The 19,483-nt window shown below is 41.1% G+C and overlaps 2 protein-coding genes across 2 annotated transcripts; both read right to left on the bottom strand.

Annotated features, from left to right (window-relative positions):
- On the bottom strand, positions 1-3,385 carry LOC144894589 (uncharacterized). Its single transcript, XM_078787930.1, has 4 exons — positions 2,948-3,385; positions 2,821-2,871; positions 1,035-1,136; positions 1-963 (listed from the first exon to the last, which is right to left on the bottom strand). The coding sequence occupies exons 1-4, from the start codon at positions 3,116-3,118 to the stop codon at positions 760-762; spliced, it is 528 nt and encodes a 175-aa protein (XP_078644056.1). The 5' UTR covers positions 3,119-3,385; the 3' UTR covers positions 1-759.
- A 616-nt stretch (positions 3,386-4,001) lies between these two features.
- On the bottom strand, positions 4,002-17,452 carry rad50 (RAD50 homolog, double strand break repair protein). The gene is made up of 28 exons (XM_058087959.2): positions 17,319-17,452; positions 15,639-15,776; positions 15,354-15,437; positions 15,110-15,261; positions 14,845-15,030; positions 14,546-14,750; positions 14,326-14,454; positions 13,663-13,828; positions 13,503-13,561; positions 12,790-12,924; positions 12,469-12,675; positions 12,206-12,388; positions 11,976-12,133; positions 11,723-11,898; positions 11,415-11,652; positions 10,979-11,168; positions 10,762-10,888; positions 9,611-9,804; positions 9,413-9,523; positions 9,211-9,303; positions 9,020-9,133; positions 8,009-8,136; positions 7,824-7,925; positions 7,615-7,737; positions 5,442-5,527; positions 5,228-5,370; positions 4,925-5,058; positions 4,002-4,320 (listed from the first exon to the last, which is right to left on the bottom strand). Exons 2-28 carry the CDS (start codon positions 15,765-15,767, stop codon positions 4,134-4,136), a joined length of 3,939 nt encoding a protein of 1,312 aa, XP_057943942.2. The 5' UTR covers positions 15,768-15,776; positions 17,319-17,452; the 3' UTR covers positions 4,002-4,133.
- Positions 17,453-19,483: the final 2,031 nt, after the last annotated feature.

The following is a 19,483-nucleotide window of genomic DNA, read 5'->3' on the forward strand; positions in this document are numbered from 1 at the left end:
AATACATAACCAAAAACACAATTTTACACCCAGAAATAGTTCTAATTCAACAGAAAACTAAACATCTTACAAGACTAACACTGGATATTAGAAATAATACAATTTTGACAAGAATTGTGTAAATATTACAGGAATAACTGTAATTTCACACAAATAAAGCTGTATTTAACAATAAAAGAATAAATGATTACCCAAGAATACATAACCAAAAACACAATTTTACACCCAGAAATAGTTCTAATTCAACAGAAAACTAATAATTTTACAAGAATAAGGTCATTAAACAATTTTGCTTGCTTATGTCACCATGATGACCAATGAGAAACTTGTCAAATTTTGCCAGATAATTTGTGATTTGATATAAGAAACATCAGGTAGCGGCATAAAAATGGACCCGATGAACAAATCAAAACAGCATCTTTACACGGGAGTGTAAAATTACTGATTAAAAACAAGAGATTCTTTATTATTCAAATACAGAATAAAGAAATGTGTGTTCACTAACAAAATGGCAGTTGTCTTGTTCATCTAATAGCATCATCTCACCGATTGAATTGTCTTTAAATGGTTATTTTCAGTAGGAAAATATATTATAACTACAATATGGCACTTAAATGCACATAAATAAATTAAATAGGCACATTTCAATGTATTATTACGGTGGTTTCAGAGATGTACAGTACAGTAGCAATGGATGATAATGCAAATAATATTGAGAAAAATAATCAGGGTAAACATCATCACGCTAAATGCGTGGCCCTAGCCAACGTAAACATGTTTCTGAGTGACCTTTGAGTCTATTGCCACGACGGTTGAGTGGTCTCTCGGAGGCACGTTGGTGCTGCCGAGGCTTCCGTGCATCATTCGGTAATGGATGCAATTGGTGAGATAGTTTTGAAGTAGAGGCAGTCGGATAAAGTTGCCGTTCGGCCCCAGCTGGTCTTCAATGTCTTTGCATTGAAACTGCAATGCAAGGAGAAGAGTCGGTGTGAGGCACAAGAGCCAGAAACAACGAAAAACTAAGTAGTGCTTACTTGTTTCGCGTCGTTATACGCTCTTAAGTATCTCGCAATCTCCTGAAGTGGATCATGGGATTGGTTCACCAGGAGCTTGTGAACTTTGCAGAAGAACAGTCTCTGTAGGGACAGAGAAAAATGAATAATTCATATATACAGTGAAGAAAATAAGTATTTGAACACCCTGCTATTTTGCTATTTCTCCCACTTAGAAATCATGGAGGGGTCTGAAATTTTCATCGTAGGTGCATGTCCACTGTGAGAGAGATAAACTAAAAAGAAAAATCCAGAAATCACAATGCATGATTTTTTAACAATTTATTTGTGTGATACAGCTGCAAATAAGTATTTGAACACCTGAGAAAATGAATGTTAATATTTGGTACAGTAGCCTTTGTTTGCTATTACAGAGGTCAAACGTTTCCTGTAGTTTTTCACCAGGTTTGCACACACTGCAGGAGGGATCTTGGCCCACTCCTCCACACAGATCTTCTCTAGATCAGTCAGGTTTCTGGGCTGTCGCTGAGAAACACGGAGTTTGAGCTCCCTCCAAAGATTTTCGATTGGGTTCAGGTCTGGAGACTGGCTGGGCCATGCTAGAACCTTGATATGCTTCTTACGGAGCCACTCCTTGGTTTTCCTGGCTGTGTGCTTCGGGTCGTTGTCGTGTTGGAAGACCCAGCCACGACCCATCTTCAATGCTCTGACAGAGGGAAGGAGGTTGTTCCCCAAAATCTCACAATACACGGCCCCAGTCATCCTCTCTTTAATGCAGTGCACTCGTCCTGTCCCATGTGCAGAAAAACACCCCCAAAGCATGATGCTACCACCCCCATGCTTCACAGTAGGGATGGTGTTCTTCGGATTGTACTCTTCATTCTTCTTCCTCCAAACACGCTTATTGGAATTATGACCAAAAAGTTCTATTTTGGTCTCATCTGACCATAAAACTTTCTCCCATGACTCCTCTGTATCATCCAAATGGTCATATGCAAACTTAAGACGGGCCTTGACATGTGCTGGTTTAAGCAGGGGAACCTTTCGTGCCATGCATGATTTCACATCATGACGTCTTAGTATATTACCTACAGTAACCTTGGAAACGGTGGTCCCAGCTCTTTTCAGGTCATTGACCAAGTCCTGTCGTGTAGTTCTGGGCTGATTCCTCACCTTTCTTAGAATCATTGAGACCCCACGAGGTGATATCTTGCATGGGGCTCCACTCCGATTGAGATTGACCGTCATGTTTAGCTTCTTCCATTTTCTAATGATAGCTCCAACAGTGGACCTTTTTTCACCAAGCTGCTTGGTAATTGCTCCGTAGCCCTTTCCAGCCTTGTGGAGGTGTACAATTTTGTCTCTGGTGTCTTTGGACAGCTCTTTGGTCTTCGCCATGTTACAAGTTAAAGTCTTACTGATTGTATGGGGTGGACAGGTGTCTTTATGCAGCTAACGACCTCAAACAGGTGCATCTGATTCAGGATGATACATGGAGTGCAGGTGGACTTCTAATGGGCAGACTAACAGGTCTTTCAGGGTCAGAATTCTAGATGATACACAGGTGTTCAAATACTTATTTGCAGCTGTATCACACAAATAAATTGTTAAAAAATCATGCATTGTGATTTCTGGATTTTTCTTTTTAGTTTATCTCTCTCACAGTGGACATGCACCTACGATGAAAATTTCAGACCCCTCCATGATTTCTAAGTGGGAGAAATAGCAAAATAGCAGGGTGTTCAAATACTTATTTTCTTCACTGTATGTTGAGAGTGTAAACATCCAAGAGTGGTCATATTCTTACCCCACATTTTTTGCTGCCTTGGGCCAAATGCTTCACATCATCAAATTCTTGCTGCAAAAAAAAAAAAAAAAAAATCATTAAGATGGTTTGTCAAACAATATAATGTATAGAAATGTTATTCCCTTACACTGGGTACAGATATGTTGAGTCTCAACAGGTCTATGATGGGTTTGAGTTCTTCTTTGGCATTGTGGTGGATGTCTTTGGTTGGATGGCCCAGCAGGGTTGTAGAGGACATCAGCAGAAGCATCATCATCATCATCATCATCATCTTTGCGGAATTAAAGCAGCTCACCATAGAAAGTTTGCAAACTTCGATATGCCCTTGATAGATTCTATGGCGGGTTCTGACACCTTGGTTGTGAGTACAGAACTTATAGTCGTCTTCTCCCACCCACTTCGAATGTGCTTACTTAGGTGTGGGGGTGGGGGGGTGATTCCGCAACACAGCAGTGCACTGGAGATAAGATGTGTTTGATTATGTGCTTATGTGCATTAATTTCCAACAAAATGAGATATGTTTCTTTGAATTCAGTTGCCATATTAGTCAAAACTATAAAAAAAAAAAAAACACAAACACCAGAGTTTTTTTTTTGGCATCTTCCAACTTGGTGTAAGTGTTGAAACATAATAATAAAAATAAATCTTGACATTTGAGGTATAAAATAATTTTACGTGACATCTTGATATTGTTGTGAATAACTTGTTAAACGAACTGATGGCTGACTTTGACTTGTACGGAACTTTTCCACGTCAAAAAGGTGTTCCAAGCACATTTACCTACTGATGACGTAGCATCAGGAGCAACTAGGGGTTCAGTGTCCTGCCCATGGATACTTTGATAGTTTGGGAGACTGAGCCACTGATCACTTCTGGGACGTTATGTACAGTTCCGTACAGTTATCAAAGTACACAACCAAACTTGACTAATTAATGAACCACTCAGGTCCAGAAAAGCAAAAAAATTTAGAAATACATCTTCGGTTTAGCTTGTTAAGTGGTTAGCATGTCTTATACTTCACCGCAACATACTAATTATTAGCTCTGTATGACTCGGGATTTGACCTTCTCTGTTTACGTTCTTGAAACCACCGCTGATCAAAGTGGAGAAAAGTGTGATGTCACATGACGCATTTTGGCAGACTTGGAATTTTTACGGTTTGAAAGTAAACACAAGTGTGAACGTATGCTTAGCCTCTAGTTTAATGTGTTTTTGACCTTTAACAAGAGAAGGCTAACCCAATCCAAACTGGTAATAATGAACAATGTTGAAAAGAATAATGGGAATTACTATACAGCGTTTGGTGGTGTTGTCAGGGGAAGGAGGAGGCGAGGGAGCTGATGCTGCACTTGGTGATCTCAGAGTTTTGTTCCTGGTTCTTGTGGATGCGGTAGAAGTGTTCGATGTAACTGGAGCGGCCCAGCAATTCCACAAAGTCCTCGTCGTGTGTGATAATAAGTAGCTGGAAGTTGCGCTGGCGGGAGCGGGTCTTGATTATTCTGTCCCAAAAAAAGGAAAAGTGGCATTAGCTGCAGTCTGAAAGCTCACCACTAGATGTTGATAAAGCCTTCACTTTGGAGGGGGGACAGCAGGTATGGCGGTAGTAGGCAACCTCAGACACGTGGACTACTATTTGTGGCCTAAATCAGTACAAGTAGTCCTAATTTAAAGGTGCCGTGTTTATGCACACCTGTCTCCAACACTTTTCTGACCGCTAAATGCGGTTAGAATGTCGTATTCTCGTGTTAAACGATACCAGCGTTTCAGATAATGAGGGTTGTCGTTTGGAAGTGAGCCGCTTGCTTATATGGGCATGCCCAGGTACAAGCTGTAGGCCTCCTCCTTGCTCTGGGGAGTGTTACCGTCATGCCCAGAGGCAGGCCATGGATGGAATAAATTAAAACTAAATTAAAACTAAAACAAAAACACTAAAAGTGTTTTTGGAAATCCAAGGACATATAGCTGGAATAGGTGAAGATTCTGGAAGATCTTTGCGCGGGTTAAATCATGTGTAGCTTTCATAATTAAAGAATGAATTATATAATATGAAAGCACACAAAACACAAAAAGTGTGTGTGTGTGTTTATGTGTGTAAGTACTGACTCCACAAGGGCGTGTGCCAACGACTCAATGTTTTCTCTGTCAAGGTTGGTGGTGGGTTCATCCAGCGCTAGGATTCCACAATTTAGACAGAAGGTCTCTGCCAAGGCAAGACGGATAATGAGAGATGCCAGTACCTGCAAACACATAACCACATGAATGAAACAGACAATAATCCCTAAGTGATAAGTGAATTTGATAAGTGAAATATGCAGTATCGGAAAAAAGCTGCGAACCGCCATGTGGTGAGTGACATCTACTGTAAAAACATACACGAGGCCATGCTAAAAATGCCTAAAAACATACCTTTTGACCAGCACTGCATCGTCCCTTCATGTCCAAAGCCGTGTCTCCCTTCACCATAACAACTCGATAGTTGTAAACCCTTCGCTTTACTCCGGCAGAGGAGTTCTCGTCCACATCCGAGCGGATTTCCACGTACTCGATGTCTGACGAGAGTGGAAGTGTGTTGTGAATAGATGAGAGTGAGGCATCGACACCACACAAAAGGCTCACGTACCTTGACCGCTGTAGGTACTGCGCCAAAGGTCTCTGATAATTTTATTGATTTCATCCATTTTCATACTGTGGAACTTCATGATGCTTCTGAAAAGTGTGTAGAGGCACTTAGTCAGCAACTCGTATTTACATTTTTTTTTTTTGCAGCAAATTTAAAATTTTGTAGAAAATCATTTAAAAAAAAAAAGTCAGACTTGTCAGACACATTTCACATTTAGGACTATGGGATTTGATCCTAGTCATATCTTTTTTTACAAGTGTGCTAGTTTTCAGTTTAAATTACAAGTAAGCCCCAAAATGTAATTGTAATTATTTTTGTACAAAATCCTACAAAGATTATGAAATCAAGGTTTATCTATTTTTTTTCATTTTCACTTATTATTATTAATTTATTTCACATTTTAATTGACGGTAATCCTATTCCAAAAAAGGAAATGGATCAAATCTGTGTTATATTGATAAACGGTAAACAAGTGGTGTGATAAGAGTGATAAAAACAACAAACTGGAGGTTGCTTTCCTGTTTAAGAAGTGTTTGATCAATAATCTGATGAGAGGCCATATTGCGGTCTGTAAACCTCCCTCTCCCCCGACACCCATATATGGCAAAAGAAGAGAACAGTAATAATGAAACCTGGGGGAAAAGGAGCTGAGTCACCCTGATCGATCTGCCTGACTTGCTGGTATGACTGAAAGAAGTCAAGGCACATGTTTCCTCCAGAGAGTGGAGGTGACGTAGGTGTGACGATGCCTTTTTAAAGTAAAACAAAGCAAAAATTGCAGCATCTATCGCAAGAAAAGAGCCATCGGACCATAAAGTGGGATGTTGCTGTAAATAAGGGGTCTCAAACATATGAAAGTTTAATGTTAGTGCGGCCCGCGCAAGTTTGATATGGATGCTGTATGGTATCATGTACCCAGAAAAAATTATTACGTTTGATTAATGTTCATGTTAAAGGTTAAATAACTGTTAATAGTTATCTTCCCTATCCGTGTGGAAGTGGTAAGTTTTTGGCTATTTAAGTTTAAAGGAAATAACTTGAAGGCTACCCTTTAGGTCGCTAGCTCTCTAGACCCTGCAGTTGCGCAATATGTTGTAAATAAAAAAAGAGTATAAATGTGACTATAGTCGTGTTTTGTCATGCCTACAGGGCTCTAATAATGCTTTGTTCATTTTAACAAATTGTTTGTTTACATCACAAAACTTAGCATGTTTTTGGAATGTGGGAGGAAACTGGAGAAAACCTGTGCATGCATGGGGAGATCTGCCTCATCTGCTGTAAAGCACCCAAGACCTACTTTCTTGTAATCTTGATAATGTTGAAGAATCAGGTGACTCAACAAATGCGAACGAGGAGGAAAATATTGCTCTTTGCTGCGTCATTAGGATGGTCGGACAGCGATGCTCACTAATTTGCATCACATCGAGCGTGACTAAGGGTGGAATACCGCAGTTAAACAATCCAACATGTGTAAACAATTGAATTAGGGCTTTAGTTATGTAGAACTGCCCTGCAGAGGTGCTGGTTCTACATGTGTATAAATAAATTCTGGACTGTAAGCCGGTACTTTATTCCCACATGCTTTATTTATGCTTTTGTGGCATAAACAATGTGGCTAATTTAGTCCCATGATGCTTACGGTGCGAAACCAGAAAGAAATAGACGCCAATATCAAGTTTTAAAGTATTATGCAGTGGTCATACTACGATCTGACAAAACTTAAGTAAGTTTGATCACGTGTAGAATTACTACAGCTTTTGCTTGGACTGCTTGGCGCATTCAGGTGCGCTTAATAGTCGGTAAATTACAATAGTTACATAAAAAGAAGCAAAGTATTACAAACATTCTGATGGAAAAACTGCACATGCTATTACAAATGACAGAATTGTCATGCGGAATGTCGTCATTTTGAATTCTAAATGTCATAGAACAACAAATTAACTGATTTTGTTATTTGCTGGGGCTGATTTGCACATTACTTGTGTGCGTAGGCAACACACTGATATTGCTTAAAAAAACAAACAAACAAAAAAACGGTCGGTCAGTCAGGCACCCAAGGGTAACGCTGTAAAAAAAAAAAAAGGCAGCCACAGCATTTCTAAATTTCATAATAATATTAAATATTTTTTTGTTTAAACAATTTCTATTTTAAGTGCTGCAGTCAAGGACTCACTGATCGAGGGCCTTGTAGTAGAGATCCAGGTCTTTGATGACCAGCTCTGTTGTCCGCATTGTGATCATCTTGTTTTTGTACAGAGTGTCCGCTTTGTCGTACTGATCTTCCCGCAGCTCTTTTCTGAAAGTAATCCAATCCAAGTCACCTCGGTTTAAAGTGTTATGTCAACTCCAAGCTAGGAGCTGAGATGCTTTGGCCTGGCTTACCTGTGATGCAGCAATTCCTCCTCAAAGCCTTTCTGGCGACCGAGTGCAATGCTGCGGTTCTTCTTCAACTCTTCCAGCTTGGACTCGGCACTGCGTCGTTCTCTGTATGAGTGGACAAGAGGTGAGAATATTGAGATGAAGGAAAAGTACTCGTTAATGCGACGAAGGACAGATGGGGTGCTTACTGGCGGAGCTGCATCACTTGCATGTTTCCCATGTCTTTGCAAAGGGACTCGCGCTTAGCCACGACATCTTTAAGCTCCTCCTCACGCTTCCTGAGTGTCAAGTTGTCCTGTAACCAGCGCTCCTGCACCTGTTAATATGATATAATATAGTGTATAGCAGGGGTCTCAAACACGCGGCCCGCGGGCCAAATGTGGCCCGCAGGACACTAGTTTGAGGCCCCCGCCTTGATATGAAAGTTTAATGTTAGTGCGGCCCGCGCTAGTTTGATATGGATGCTGTATGGTATCATGTACCCAGAAAAAATTATTACGTTTGATTCATGTTCATGTTAAAGGTTAAATAACTGTTAATAGTTATCCTCCCTATCCGTGTGGAAGTGGTAAGTTTTTGGCTATTTAAGTTTAAAGGAAATAACTTGAAGGCTACCGTTTAGGTCGCTAGCTCTCTAGTTTGCGAGTTAGCATGTGTCTCAAGACCCTGCAGTTGCGCAATATGTTGTAAATAAAAATAAAAAAAAAGAGTAAATGTGACTATAGTCGTGTTTTGTCATGTCTACAGGGCTCTAATAATGCTTTGTTCATTTTAATCTGAAAAAAATAGTTTGTCTACCCACCAACTATATGTGGTTTCTAAAGTTTTTATTATTTGCCGTTTTATTATTATTATTATATTTATTTATTACTGATTGATTTTCTTTATTCTTGATTTGTTTATTTATTTTTCATCTTATTTTGTGCAGAAAAATAAAAATTAAGATATTTGAGAACAGTGGAATGTTTTATCCGAGCTTTTCTTGTAGAAAATCGGAACCAAAGCACTGAAAAAGTTTGTATATTTTTCTGTTTTTAATAAATGCTTTTTTTTTGGGGGCGGGGGAAACCTGATGCGGCCCAGCCTTGCCCAGACCCTAGCTCCAGTGGCAACCAGGTAAATTGAGTTTGAGACCCTTGGTGTATAGTAAAGTCTCCATTTGACAACTTCCCCAAATAAATATTATATAAAGAATTTACCTTTTGAGTGTCAATGTCCTGCCGGATATTTCCCATCTCTTTGTTAATCTTCTCCTTGTGTCTTTCAGCCTCGTGGAGCTGTGTGTTGGTGTCTTGAAGCTCCGACTCCTTTTGCTGCAACAACACTTAATATGTTGGTTTGAGGTGCATGTTGACGATACTTGAGGGTTAGCGTAAGAAGAGCAACTTACCTCTTTGTATTCATCTTTGCCTTCATCAAGGTAGATGCTGATGTCCCTTTCCAAGATGGTAATCGTCTTAACTTTCTCCTTGATGTCGTTGATCTGGCAGTGACAAAGCGGTAACAAGATGGCTTACATCGAAAGTCAGCGTGGGAGAATAGCGTTGCCGCTGACTTTCAGTTTGTAGCACGAAGGTGCAGCATTCATTCACCTTCTCCTGCCCTTCCTCCTGCCTTTGTTTGTTGCGTTCCATCAGCTCCTGTTTCTCCTGTTGCATCTTATCCAGGGTGGACGACAACGGGAGCAGCTGTTCCTTTGCTTCCTGGTTGGGCGATGGAAAAAAAAAAACAAAAACATGACATTTCATTTCTCCCCCCGAAAATTAATTTAGTGGTTACAAAGAAAGTACCCGGATGTCCCTGGTTAAGGCCTGAATCTCGGCGGTGAAATCAACACATAGATCCTCCAGCTGTTGCTGCTTCTGCATAGCGCTGCTCAGCTGGAGTTTCTCTGCTCTGGTCTCATTCACGCAACTCTTCAGCACCTGAATCTGATCCTGCTGGTCTTGGATCAGCTTACGTTTCAGCTCCATCTTACTGGAAGCTGCGAGGAAACAAATGTCAAATGCAACTACAGACTCTCGGAAAAGTGTGCACACCCCTCACATTCCAGCACAACATTTCTTATTACAGAATATCTTCTCATAGGACAATACTTGATTATACTTTAGAGTAGTTAGTGTAGTTTGTACAGCAGTAGAGCCGTCCCTTGTTTATCACAGTTAATTGGTACCAGACCCAACCGCAGTAAGTGAATTTCCATGAAGTAGGATTCAATATTCATTCATTCATTCATTTTCTACCGTTTATCCTCACGAGGGTCGCGGGGTTGCTGGAGCCTATCCCAGCTGTCAGGTACACCCTGAACTGGTGTCCAGCCAATCACAGGGTACATATAGACAAACAACCATTCACACTCACATTCATACCTATATACAATTTGGAGTCGCTAATTAACCTAGCATGTTTTCGGAATGTGGGAGGAAACCGGAGTACCCGGAGAAAACCCACGCATGCACGGGGAGAACATGCAAACTCCACACAGAGATGGCCGAGGGTGGGATTGAGGATTCAATATTATTAAACCAAACATTTTCATCGTTTTGACTTTCTAAATAGGTTCTGAGATTATTAGAGCCCTGTAGATATGAAATCACACCGCAATCACTTTTATACTCATATTATTCTTTGTTTACATCACTTTGCGCAGGCTACAGAATCACAGGAGGACTGCGGCCACTGCGAGGATAACAAACTATCAAGCTAACTAGTTAGCCTCTCCAATTTGCTTCTTCCATTCTAAAAGTGTATAATTTGTCTTTCAGTATTTTTTGACTAGCAATGGCAATATTGCAAGTGATGACTGTATAATTTACTACCACTAAAAAATTGTTGAAAAGCAGATGGCAACAAGTGAGCACCATTATAATTGTATCTTCAAACATGTTGCCGGCAGCATTGCGGACTGGGAAAGAGCACGAGCGCAAACACATGATCTTACTAGTGTCTAACTTCAGCTGAGTCTCCTGCTTCTCCTGGCTGACTTGCTGGATGGTTCTGGTCAGGTCTACTCCCTGGAGTTTGGCGGCATTCTGAGCTATTTTCCTCTCCACTTCCTTGAGGTCCATCTAAGTAGAAAGGGAGGAGAGCGGGTCAGCGTTCCATTGAGGTCTGATGGTGGGTCCAGCTGAGAACCACTGGACAACAGTACTATGTACCAGGAATCTGTCCATGAGAGAGATGTCTTGCAAACAAGCTTTGGCAGTTTCCTCCTCTGATGTCAGTGTCGCGAGTAGAGTCTCCTGCTCCTCTGCATCACCTTTTAACCTCTCGATGTCTCTGTTCACACTCTGCAGACGATTTCTCAGCTCAGGCAACTCCTTCTCTTGCAACTGTACGATTGACAACCTGTAAGGGACGGGTAAAACAAGAAAGGTTATACTTGAGAAGACTGTTTGCATCATGAATTAGATGTACTGTGGCGCACAGCATACAGTAGATATGTGATTGTTAGAATCTCATTTCATTACTGAGTGATGTTTCTAAGATTTTGACACTTGTAACAAGTGCATGCAACCAATAATTTTGAAGTTCAGATGATTCAACAGTAATCAGAGTATCTGGAATAAACAGAAGATAAAAAGGTTGTGATACCTGACAGGTCTCAGGGTCATCACCTCATCTCTCCTTCTCTCCTTCCTCTTCAGGTCCTGTTCAGTGTTTTTCAGCATATCTGGAACCAGGCGCAGTTTGGACTGCATGTCGCTGATCACGTCCTGCAGGTCCGACTCCGAGGGAAAGGTGCGCTGGCACACGGGGCAGCAGGGCTCCGTCTCTTCAGTCAGCTGGCTGATGAACTGGGTGTACACAGCAGTGGCTCCGGCTAGCATGGCTAGAAGAGGAGAAAACATATCCATCTCAGTTTCTCTACTCTGTGGTGCTCCAACCTGTGGTGCGCTAACCTCTTTGTTTGGAGATCTTTTCCAGGTCTTCCTGCACTTTACACAAGTCTTGCTCCAGATCCCGACTGCCGCACACATCAAAGAACTTTTCTTCATCAGTCGTCAACTGCTTCTCCTTCTTACGCAGTTCGGCGGCTATGTGGCTTTTATTCTGCTCGTTTGACGCCAGGTCTTTACTGAAAATATTCAAATCAAAACAGCATTGTCAAGAATAATGACAAGCCTTCATGAAAGCATTAATCAAATCACCCACTTAAGTTTAGCCAGTTTGTCCCTGGTGCTGTTTATTTCCTTGGACTTGGTGTAGAGCCAGTCTTCCAGCTCTCTTAAGTTGGGGAAATGGCCCAACAATGACACCAGATCGCTGCTGTGACGTGACTTGATCTTCCGTACCTGCTCCTCTTTTTCTTTCTGCCACGACAAAAAATTAAATGTCAGGTGAAACGAGACAGAAGACACGTGGATTAATGCCAGTATGACAACCTTATCCTTTGTCAACATGTCCATCTGTGTGCGTGCGGTGGTGTGTATGTTGAGCAAGCCCATCTCCTGGTCCAGCTGCCTCAGCGCACGGTCCATTTCAGCCTTTTCTCTCTGGAGCTCCACAATCTCAGCCTTTAATTCTTCTACATTTGACATCTGCAGGGCACTTTGAAGCTCACGCTCCTAAAAAAAAAAAAAAAAAAAAAAGATAATAGTCTACGGCATGTTCTAAGGTTCAATACACATACCACCTGTACGCTCACCGCTTTCGCCAGATCGTTTTCCAGCTCCTGCATTCTATCAGATGAACCTTCCAGGCTCTGCAGCTCAGCGCGTGTATTTCGGAGATCTTGCTGCTTTTTTCCCTGCAGGTCTCTCTTCAGTTCAACGGTCCTCTCCAGACCAGTCTTCTTGTGTCTGATTTCATCAATGGACTGTTGTTTCTGTTGCTCCTTTTCTTGTAGGTCTGCCTGGGGGAAGGAGTGACGACACGAGGAGGAAGACAATGACAATGTAGTACAACTTTAGACTTACGTTAAAATAGAATCTCTTTGAGAAAAATGGTGTGACTGAGTATTTCTTACCAAAACCTGAGCCAATGTCTTCTTTTCCTGCTCCAGTCTCTGTGTAGCATGACGATGAAAGCTCTCCACTTGAAGAGCCGTAAAGGGCGGCCGGTCGTAGCCTTCCACCTCTAGTTGTGACGACAACAAGCGGACCTGCAATTTAAAGAAGCAGTTTAGAACAGTGGTCTCAAAAACACGGCCCGCGGGCCAAATATGGCCCGCAGGACACTAGTTTGAGGCCCCCGCCTTGATATGAAAGTTTAATGTTAGTGCGGGCCGCGCAAGTTTGATATGGATGCTGTATGGTATCATGTACCCAGAAAAAATTATTACGTTTGATTAATCTTCATGTTAAAGGTTAAGTAACTGTTAATAGTTATCCTCCCTATCCGTGTGGAAGTGGTAAGTTTTTGGCTATTTAAGTTTAAAGGAAATAACTTGAAGGCTACCGTTTAGGTCGCTAGCTCTCTAGTTTGCGAGTTAGCATGTGTCTCAAGACCCTGCAGTTGCGCAATATGTTGTATGTTTTGTCATGTCTAGAGGGCTCTAATAATGCTTTGTTCATTTTAATCTGAAAAAAATAATTTGTCTACCCACCAACTATATGTGGTTTCTTAAGTTTTTATTATTTGCCGTTTTATTATTATTATATTTATTTATTACTGATTGATTGATTTTCTTTATTCTTGATTTGTTTATTTATTATTTTTTAATGATAATCTACTACTCACCTGAGTGTCACGGTTCTTGATGTTTTGGGTGTGGCGGTCAGACTCTAGTTGGAGACGTCCTGGGAAGTCAAGATAATATATCTTACCCATGGTGACTTTCCCTTCTTATTATTGTGCATAAAAATGTAAATGTGTGTTCTCTGTAGGCATGACCGTGTACCTTGTTCCACCAGGAGGTCGGCTTTGACCCTGTTGAGTCTCTGACACTCCCTGCCTGCTCGATCGAGTTCCTTCTGACAGTCAGTCAGCCTCCGTTCCTTCTCCCTCACTGTTCTCTGGTGGTTCTGGTACAGCTCCTGCAGTTGGTCGGTCGAACCCTGGAACACCTGCAAGCAAACGTGAAGAAGCTCCGTCATACATATGACTATATTGACTGTTACGGTCAATATCACCTCATACTTCGGTACGTGATAAAAAAAAAAAAACTATATTAGGAAAGCAGGAAGTGAACAAATGTAACAGTTACTGATTGTAAAAGCACCAGATGGAGGGGTAGGATTTAATAAGCTTTGCTTCTTCCTACTCCTTTTGGACATGTGGAACTGTGAACTGATTATGTGATGCATTCAATTGTAATCTGATGAAATAAAACCATTACCATTAAAAACATCATATATTTTAAATATGGTAAATTTCTGTATGGCAAGTTTCACACCAACAGCTAAGTAGTGCAAACCAACACCTGCTGCTGAATGTTGACTACTCGTATTCCCTAAAATGCAGCTACTGCCATCTTGTGGAGTTAAAAACACACACACAGTCACTGTCTTAATTTTAATGCAACGCAACTGAAACCCCAATGTTCAAATTCAACATGTTCTACCTGTTCCATTGTTTCCTCCAGCTCCTTGTTGTCCTCCTCCATTTGTTTCTTCCTGCTATCCAAAGCCTTGATATCATTGTCCAGCTTCATCACTTTGCCCAGTTTGAAGTCGATGTCCAACAATCCATTCTGAAAAAAAATATATATATAAGTACATTTTGGCCTAATGATTGACTTGTTCCCTAGCATAATGACGTCAGGCGGCAATCAAGTTTCACACCTCCAGTGGATCAATTTGTCTCTCTATCAGCTGGATGTTATCCTTGGAGGCGATCATCTGAGCCTCCTTGTTTGCGACAATCTCTCTAATCTGCTGGGCTTTCTCCTTGTTCTGCTTCAGGAAGCGTAACTCCACCTGGCACTCTCTCACCGTGTTGCTCTGCTTGAGACGGAGCTGACGCATTGTTTCCAGAGCTTTGATATACCTGTGGGAGAGAGCAGGAGAAATACACATTTACTGCCAGTGTGACGCGTTAGGGCGGGGGAAAAAAAAAGAAAAAGAAAATGAGTTGACTTTACTTTGTTGCGGCAAAGATAGAATCAAATTTTTCTTTGAGCGCCTTGCCGTCGCTAAGTGGCCAGTTGGACTCCTCTTGGTGGCAGAAGATGACATGATTCAACACAGGCTTAGACACGCCGAGCGCAGAAATCATTTCCCGATCCATGTCTGCACATTTATTTGACATGCTCACTCTCTCACCATCCCTACAGAAATACATGAGCGGGGATTGAAATTAAGTTTTTCAATACTCCAAAGAGCTAAGAGAGAGGGTTGAAAACGTACTTTATTCTAGTGATGACCTGCTCTAGGCTTTTGAAGGAGTAGTTCTTGGCTTTCTGGGTGCAGGACATGGAACGTTGGATGGTGACTTTTTCTCCATTGACGTCAGAGAATAAAAGTTTGATCTGCGCTCGCACATCGGTCTCATGGGCATCCTGGAATCAAAAAGCTCACATTAATTTAACTTTAATTTAATTTAATTTTTGATGCACATACATGTGGGTGAAGTATGGTCGTGGGTATTTACCTTTGGATCATGGACAAAAGCACCTCCTTTAGAACCTGGGGGAAGTTCTCCTGAGGTTGCGTACTTAAGGCACTCGATAATGGTCTGAAAAAGTGTCCATAAAGTCTATTGCAATTTAACAAATGTATTGCAAAAGCAAAATTTACACACACATATATGGAAATGATACCAAATAAATCATTTTGTCATGTCTAAAGATCTGCTAAATTATTAATTTTTAAGCATTAAAAAGCTGCAGGTCTGTTCAATCTGACAGGTGGTTGTTGACCTCTGTTGTTTGTGTACCGTTTTGCCAGCTCCGTTGGGTCCCACCAAGACCGTGAGAGGAGTGACGAACGAGATTACTTGCTTGTCTTTGTCCTCGATCCCAAAGCTCCTCACCCCGAGGATGCTCATCTTCTCAATTTTGGACATTTTTGTTTCCTGCCAGAGAGGACACAACAAAAAACACAAACCTCTGAGTAGGAATTAATAACCACTAAAGGACTAAATAACAACTTAACAGCTGTAAAGTGGAAACCTTGCAAATACAGTGCGTACACCACAAGTCACTGAGATTCTTGCAGTGTGTGTAAAGGTCTCTCATTTTGGGATATCCAAAATCTACGGACATATGACCCCAAGATCCACAGGGGTCCCCAAGGGAATTCAAGGGGGTGCATTCGCTGCAAATGCGCAAAAAGGGTGCGTATTGACATTGACAGCGCACAGCAGAATAAGAGAATGAAATGGCAACTCAAGTTTTCAACCAGGGTTGGGCGGTATGGACCATACCATACAGCAGGGGTCTCAAATACGCGGCCCGCAGGACACTAGTTTGAGGCCCCCGCCTTCATATGAAAGTTTAATGTTAGTGCGGCCCGCGCAAGTTTGATATGGATGCTGTACGGTATCATGTACCGAGTAAAAAATTATTACGTTTGATTAATGTTCATGTTAAAGGTTTAATAACTGTTAATAGTTATCCTCCCTATCTGTGTGGAAGTGGTTAGTTTTTGGCTATTTAAGTTTAAAGAAAATAACTTGAAGGCTACCGTTTAGGTCGCTAGCTCTCTAGTTTGCGAGTTAGCATGTGTCTCAAGACCCTTTATTCTTGATTTGTTTATTTTTCATCTTATTTTGTGCAGAAAAATAAAAATTAAGATATTTGAGAACAGTGGAATGTTTTATCAGAGCTTTTCTTGTAGAAAATCGGAACCAAAGCACTGAAAAAGTTTGTATATTTTTCTGTTTTTAATAAATGCGTTTATTTTGGGGGTGGCGGGGGACCTGATGCGGCCCAGTCTTGCCCAGACCTTAGCTCCAGTGGCCCCCAAGTAAATTGAGTTTAGGACCCCTGCCATACAGGGTATCACGATATGACAGTATACAATTTTAATTCAACCAAGTCTTGTATAAAAAGCTACAAACCTGAAGCCATATAATGAAATACATATGTCTCGAATTGTCAGGCACATGTATTTATTGGTAACAAACTGGCTAACCACACAAGCTAACTCCTGCTCGCTTCCGTTCACAGCAAACTTTCCACGGCGTTTATCCCCATTTCAACCTGTTTAGGTCGGGAGGGTGTTTATGATTTTATGCCACGGTTGGGTGGTCTGCCAAGTAAATACTTCCACACACGAACGTTACTTCTCTTCACCATGACAGCGTTTTGATTCATCTTAGAATTGTCTTATCACTGGATGAATCGATACCGGTATATAAAATATATCGCCCAACCCTACAGACAACTAACTACTATAGTTTGTCGACAATGTGGATGTTTTAGCGATATAATGCAATAAATACTTGACTACTCATGAAGGAAAACTTATTAGGCTCAATCTCGTCGTTAGACCATACTCGGTTAGCTAGCTAACAGCATTGACAAACTACATGCTAGCTACAATGAACAACAATGATACAACACATTTGCAACTAAAGACTAAAATCCAATTTATGTCAAAACAATACACTTACCTTTATGGTTTATTGCCGTTGCGCACTTCGGATTTAACGCTGCTTTTCGCGCTGCACGGGTGACGTGACGTCACTACCGGAGAAAACGGACTTCCGGGATATAGGAAGCAGAAAAACAGCACATAGATCGGGCACCGCAGATCTTAATGGCATATTCTCTTTGGTGGGTGAGCAGCGCTCTTCTAGAAACAGTATTTCTAACGCCAGATATTGAAAAATTACATTAAACGCTCTTTGGGCGATGTATGCAGTAATAACGTGCTGTCAGGGGAGGCAGGTGATGAAAAACAAGAAAAAGAGTAATTATAACATATAATTATACTCACCAAAAGGCGAGCAGACTTTTACAACTACCATAACAAGTACCATAACTTTTCCTGGAGAAGGATAGGACACATTCACTTCGTATACAGCAGGGGTCTCAAAAACGCGGCCCGCGGGCCACATGTGGCCCGCAGGACACTAGTTTGAGGCCCCCCGCCTTGATATGAAAGTTTAATGTTAGTGCGGCCCGCGCAAGTTTGATATGGATGCTGTATGGTATCATGTACCCAGAAAAAATTATTACGTTTGATTAATGTTCATGTTAAAGGTTAAATAACTGTTAATAGTTATCCTGAGATTGACTGTTAATTGCTGTAGAATTCCTTATGTGGAATATTGGAATAGTTTTGTATTCAGAGCCATTAAGTAACACCTCTATACTCAATATAGTAAACATAAAAATAGAAAATAATATTAGCTTTTTATTGTTTCATCACATGTCACTGGTATGCACAATTGCTATGTATTTATTTATTTGTTGCACAACCGTAGACCACCACAAGAGGTCAGTGTTTCTCTTTAGAGGAAAACAACCTCTACCCCCTAATGTATGGTCTCTTTCCATTCCCTAGAGTGCAGGTTTCTTATTGGATGGCTCTTCTGAGGCTTTTGGGCCATTTTTTTTGCATTTTCTCACACTGTCATATAACATCTTGATTAGATCCATTATTATTATTTACCAGATAAAGAGCTACACTGAAACTAAGGTGGTGGGAAATAATCTTAAATAAACACAAAGCAGTAACGATGAGTCTAAAAGCAACGTTTAGGCGTGAATAGCACTTTTTCCCATGTCCACCTGGACCTGTAGTGCTGGTGTTTATTTACCACCTGCAGCCACTCCCTTTAAAAACCTGTCAACATCACCTCTGTGACCCCCCCCCCACCATCCCTCCTCCCCCAAATTCTGTTCCACATTAAAGTATGCAGTATGCACACACACACACACATACAGGCAGTACCTTCTGCTTTCAGTCCACTGACTCGGTCTGTCTGCGTTATCACACCACTGACTCACGGTGCCTCAATCTGCCCAGCTCATGGCCTTCTTTCTATTTCCATCTCATCCTGACATGAAAATGTCAAGACCTTATGTCTCGGACAAATGGAGGTGTACTGTATGTGTGTTGTTGTGATACCGAGTGCATGTTAGTACATAGCCACTGTGTTTAAAATGTATTTTTATTTTAATTACTATTTTCAACCGGTCGCAATCATATAACCGTCTTTAGCTGCACAAGCAATGTTTTAAGCAACATTTCAATGTTATTAAAAGTCAAACACGTGTAAAGAGAAAACTATTAAACAATTATAATAAAGTAAAATTACTCACCGGAGGATGAGTTGCAGCATTTTAGCTTTGTGTTGCAACTAGTGCATTGTGCAACTACACAAACATAAATAAAACAATACAGAGTAGTCAGTGTACAGCAGGGGTCTCAAACTCGCAGCCCGCGGGCCAAATGCGGCCCGTGAGACGCTAGTTTGAGGCCCCCCACCTTGATACCAAAGTTTAATGTTGAAATGACAGCTTAAAGCTGTGTGCACACCGGACACAATTAACATGATTTTGCCCCGCCCCATACTGTTACCCCGCATTGTTTTGCTTTGGATTAGCAATGAAGCTAAAGGCTTATGACGCTAGGGTACAAATAAATGCAGGAAATGATTTGGAATAAAACGGAAAATACACGTCAAGATAAAGCATCTCATCAAACATGTTGTTAAAGTTACGACGCTGCTCCCAGAATGGAACCAAGTACGATGCTAACTTGCTAATTGGGTCAAATGATTAAGTTTCATTAATGTTCATGTTAAAGGTTAAATAACTGTTAATACTG

Source organism: Doryrhamphus excisus, linkage group LG21 (assembly GCF_037039965.1).
Source record: "Doryrhamphus excisus strain RoL-2023G ecotype Guam linkage group LG21, RoL_Dexc_Guam_v1.1, whole genome shotgun sequence".
Taxonomy (NCBI): Eukaryota; Metazoa; Chordata; class Actinopteri; order Syngnathiformes; family Syngnathidae; genus Doryrhamphus; species Doryrhamphus excisus.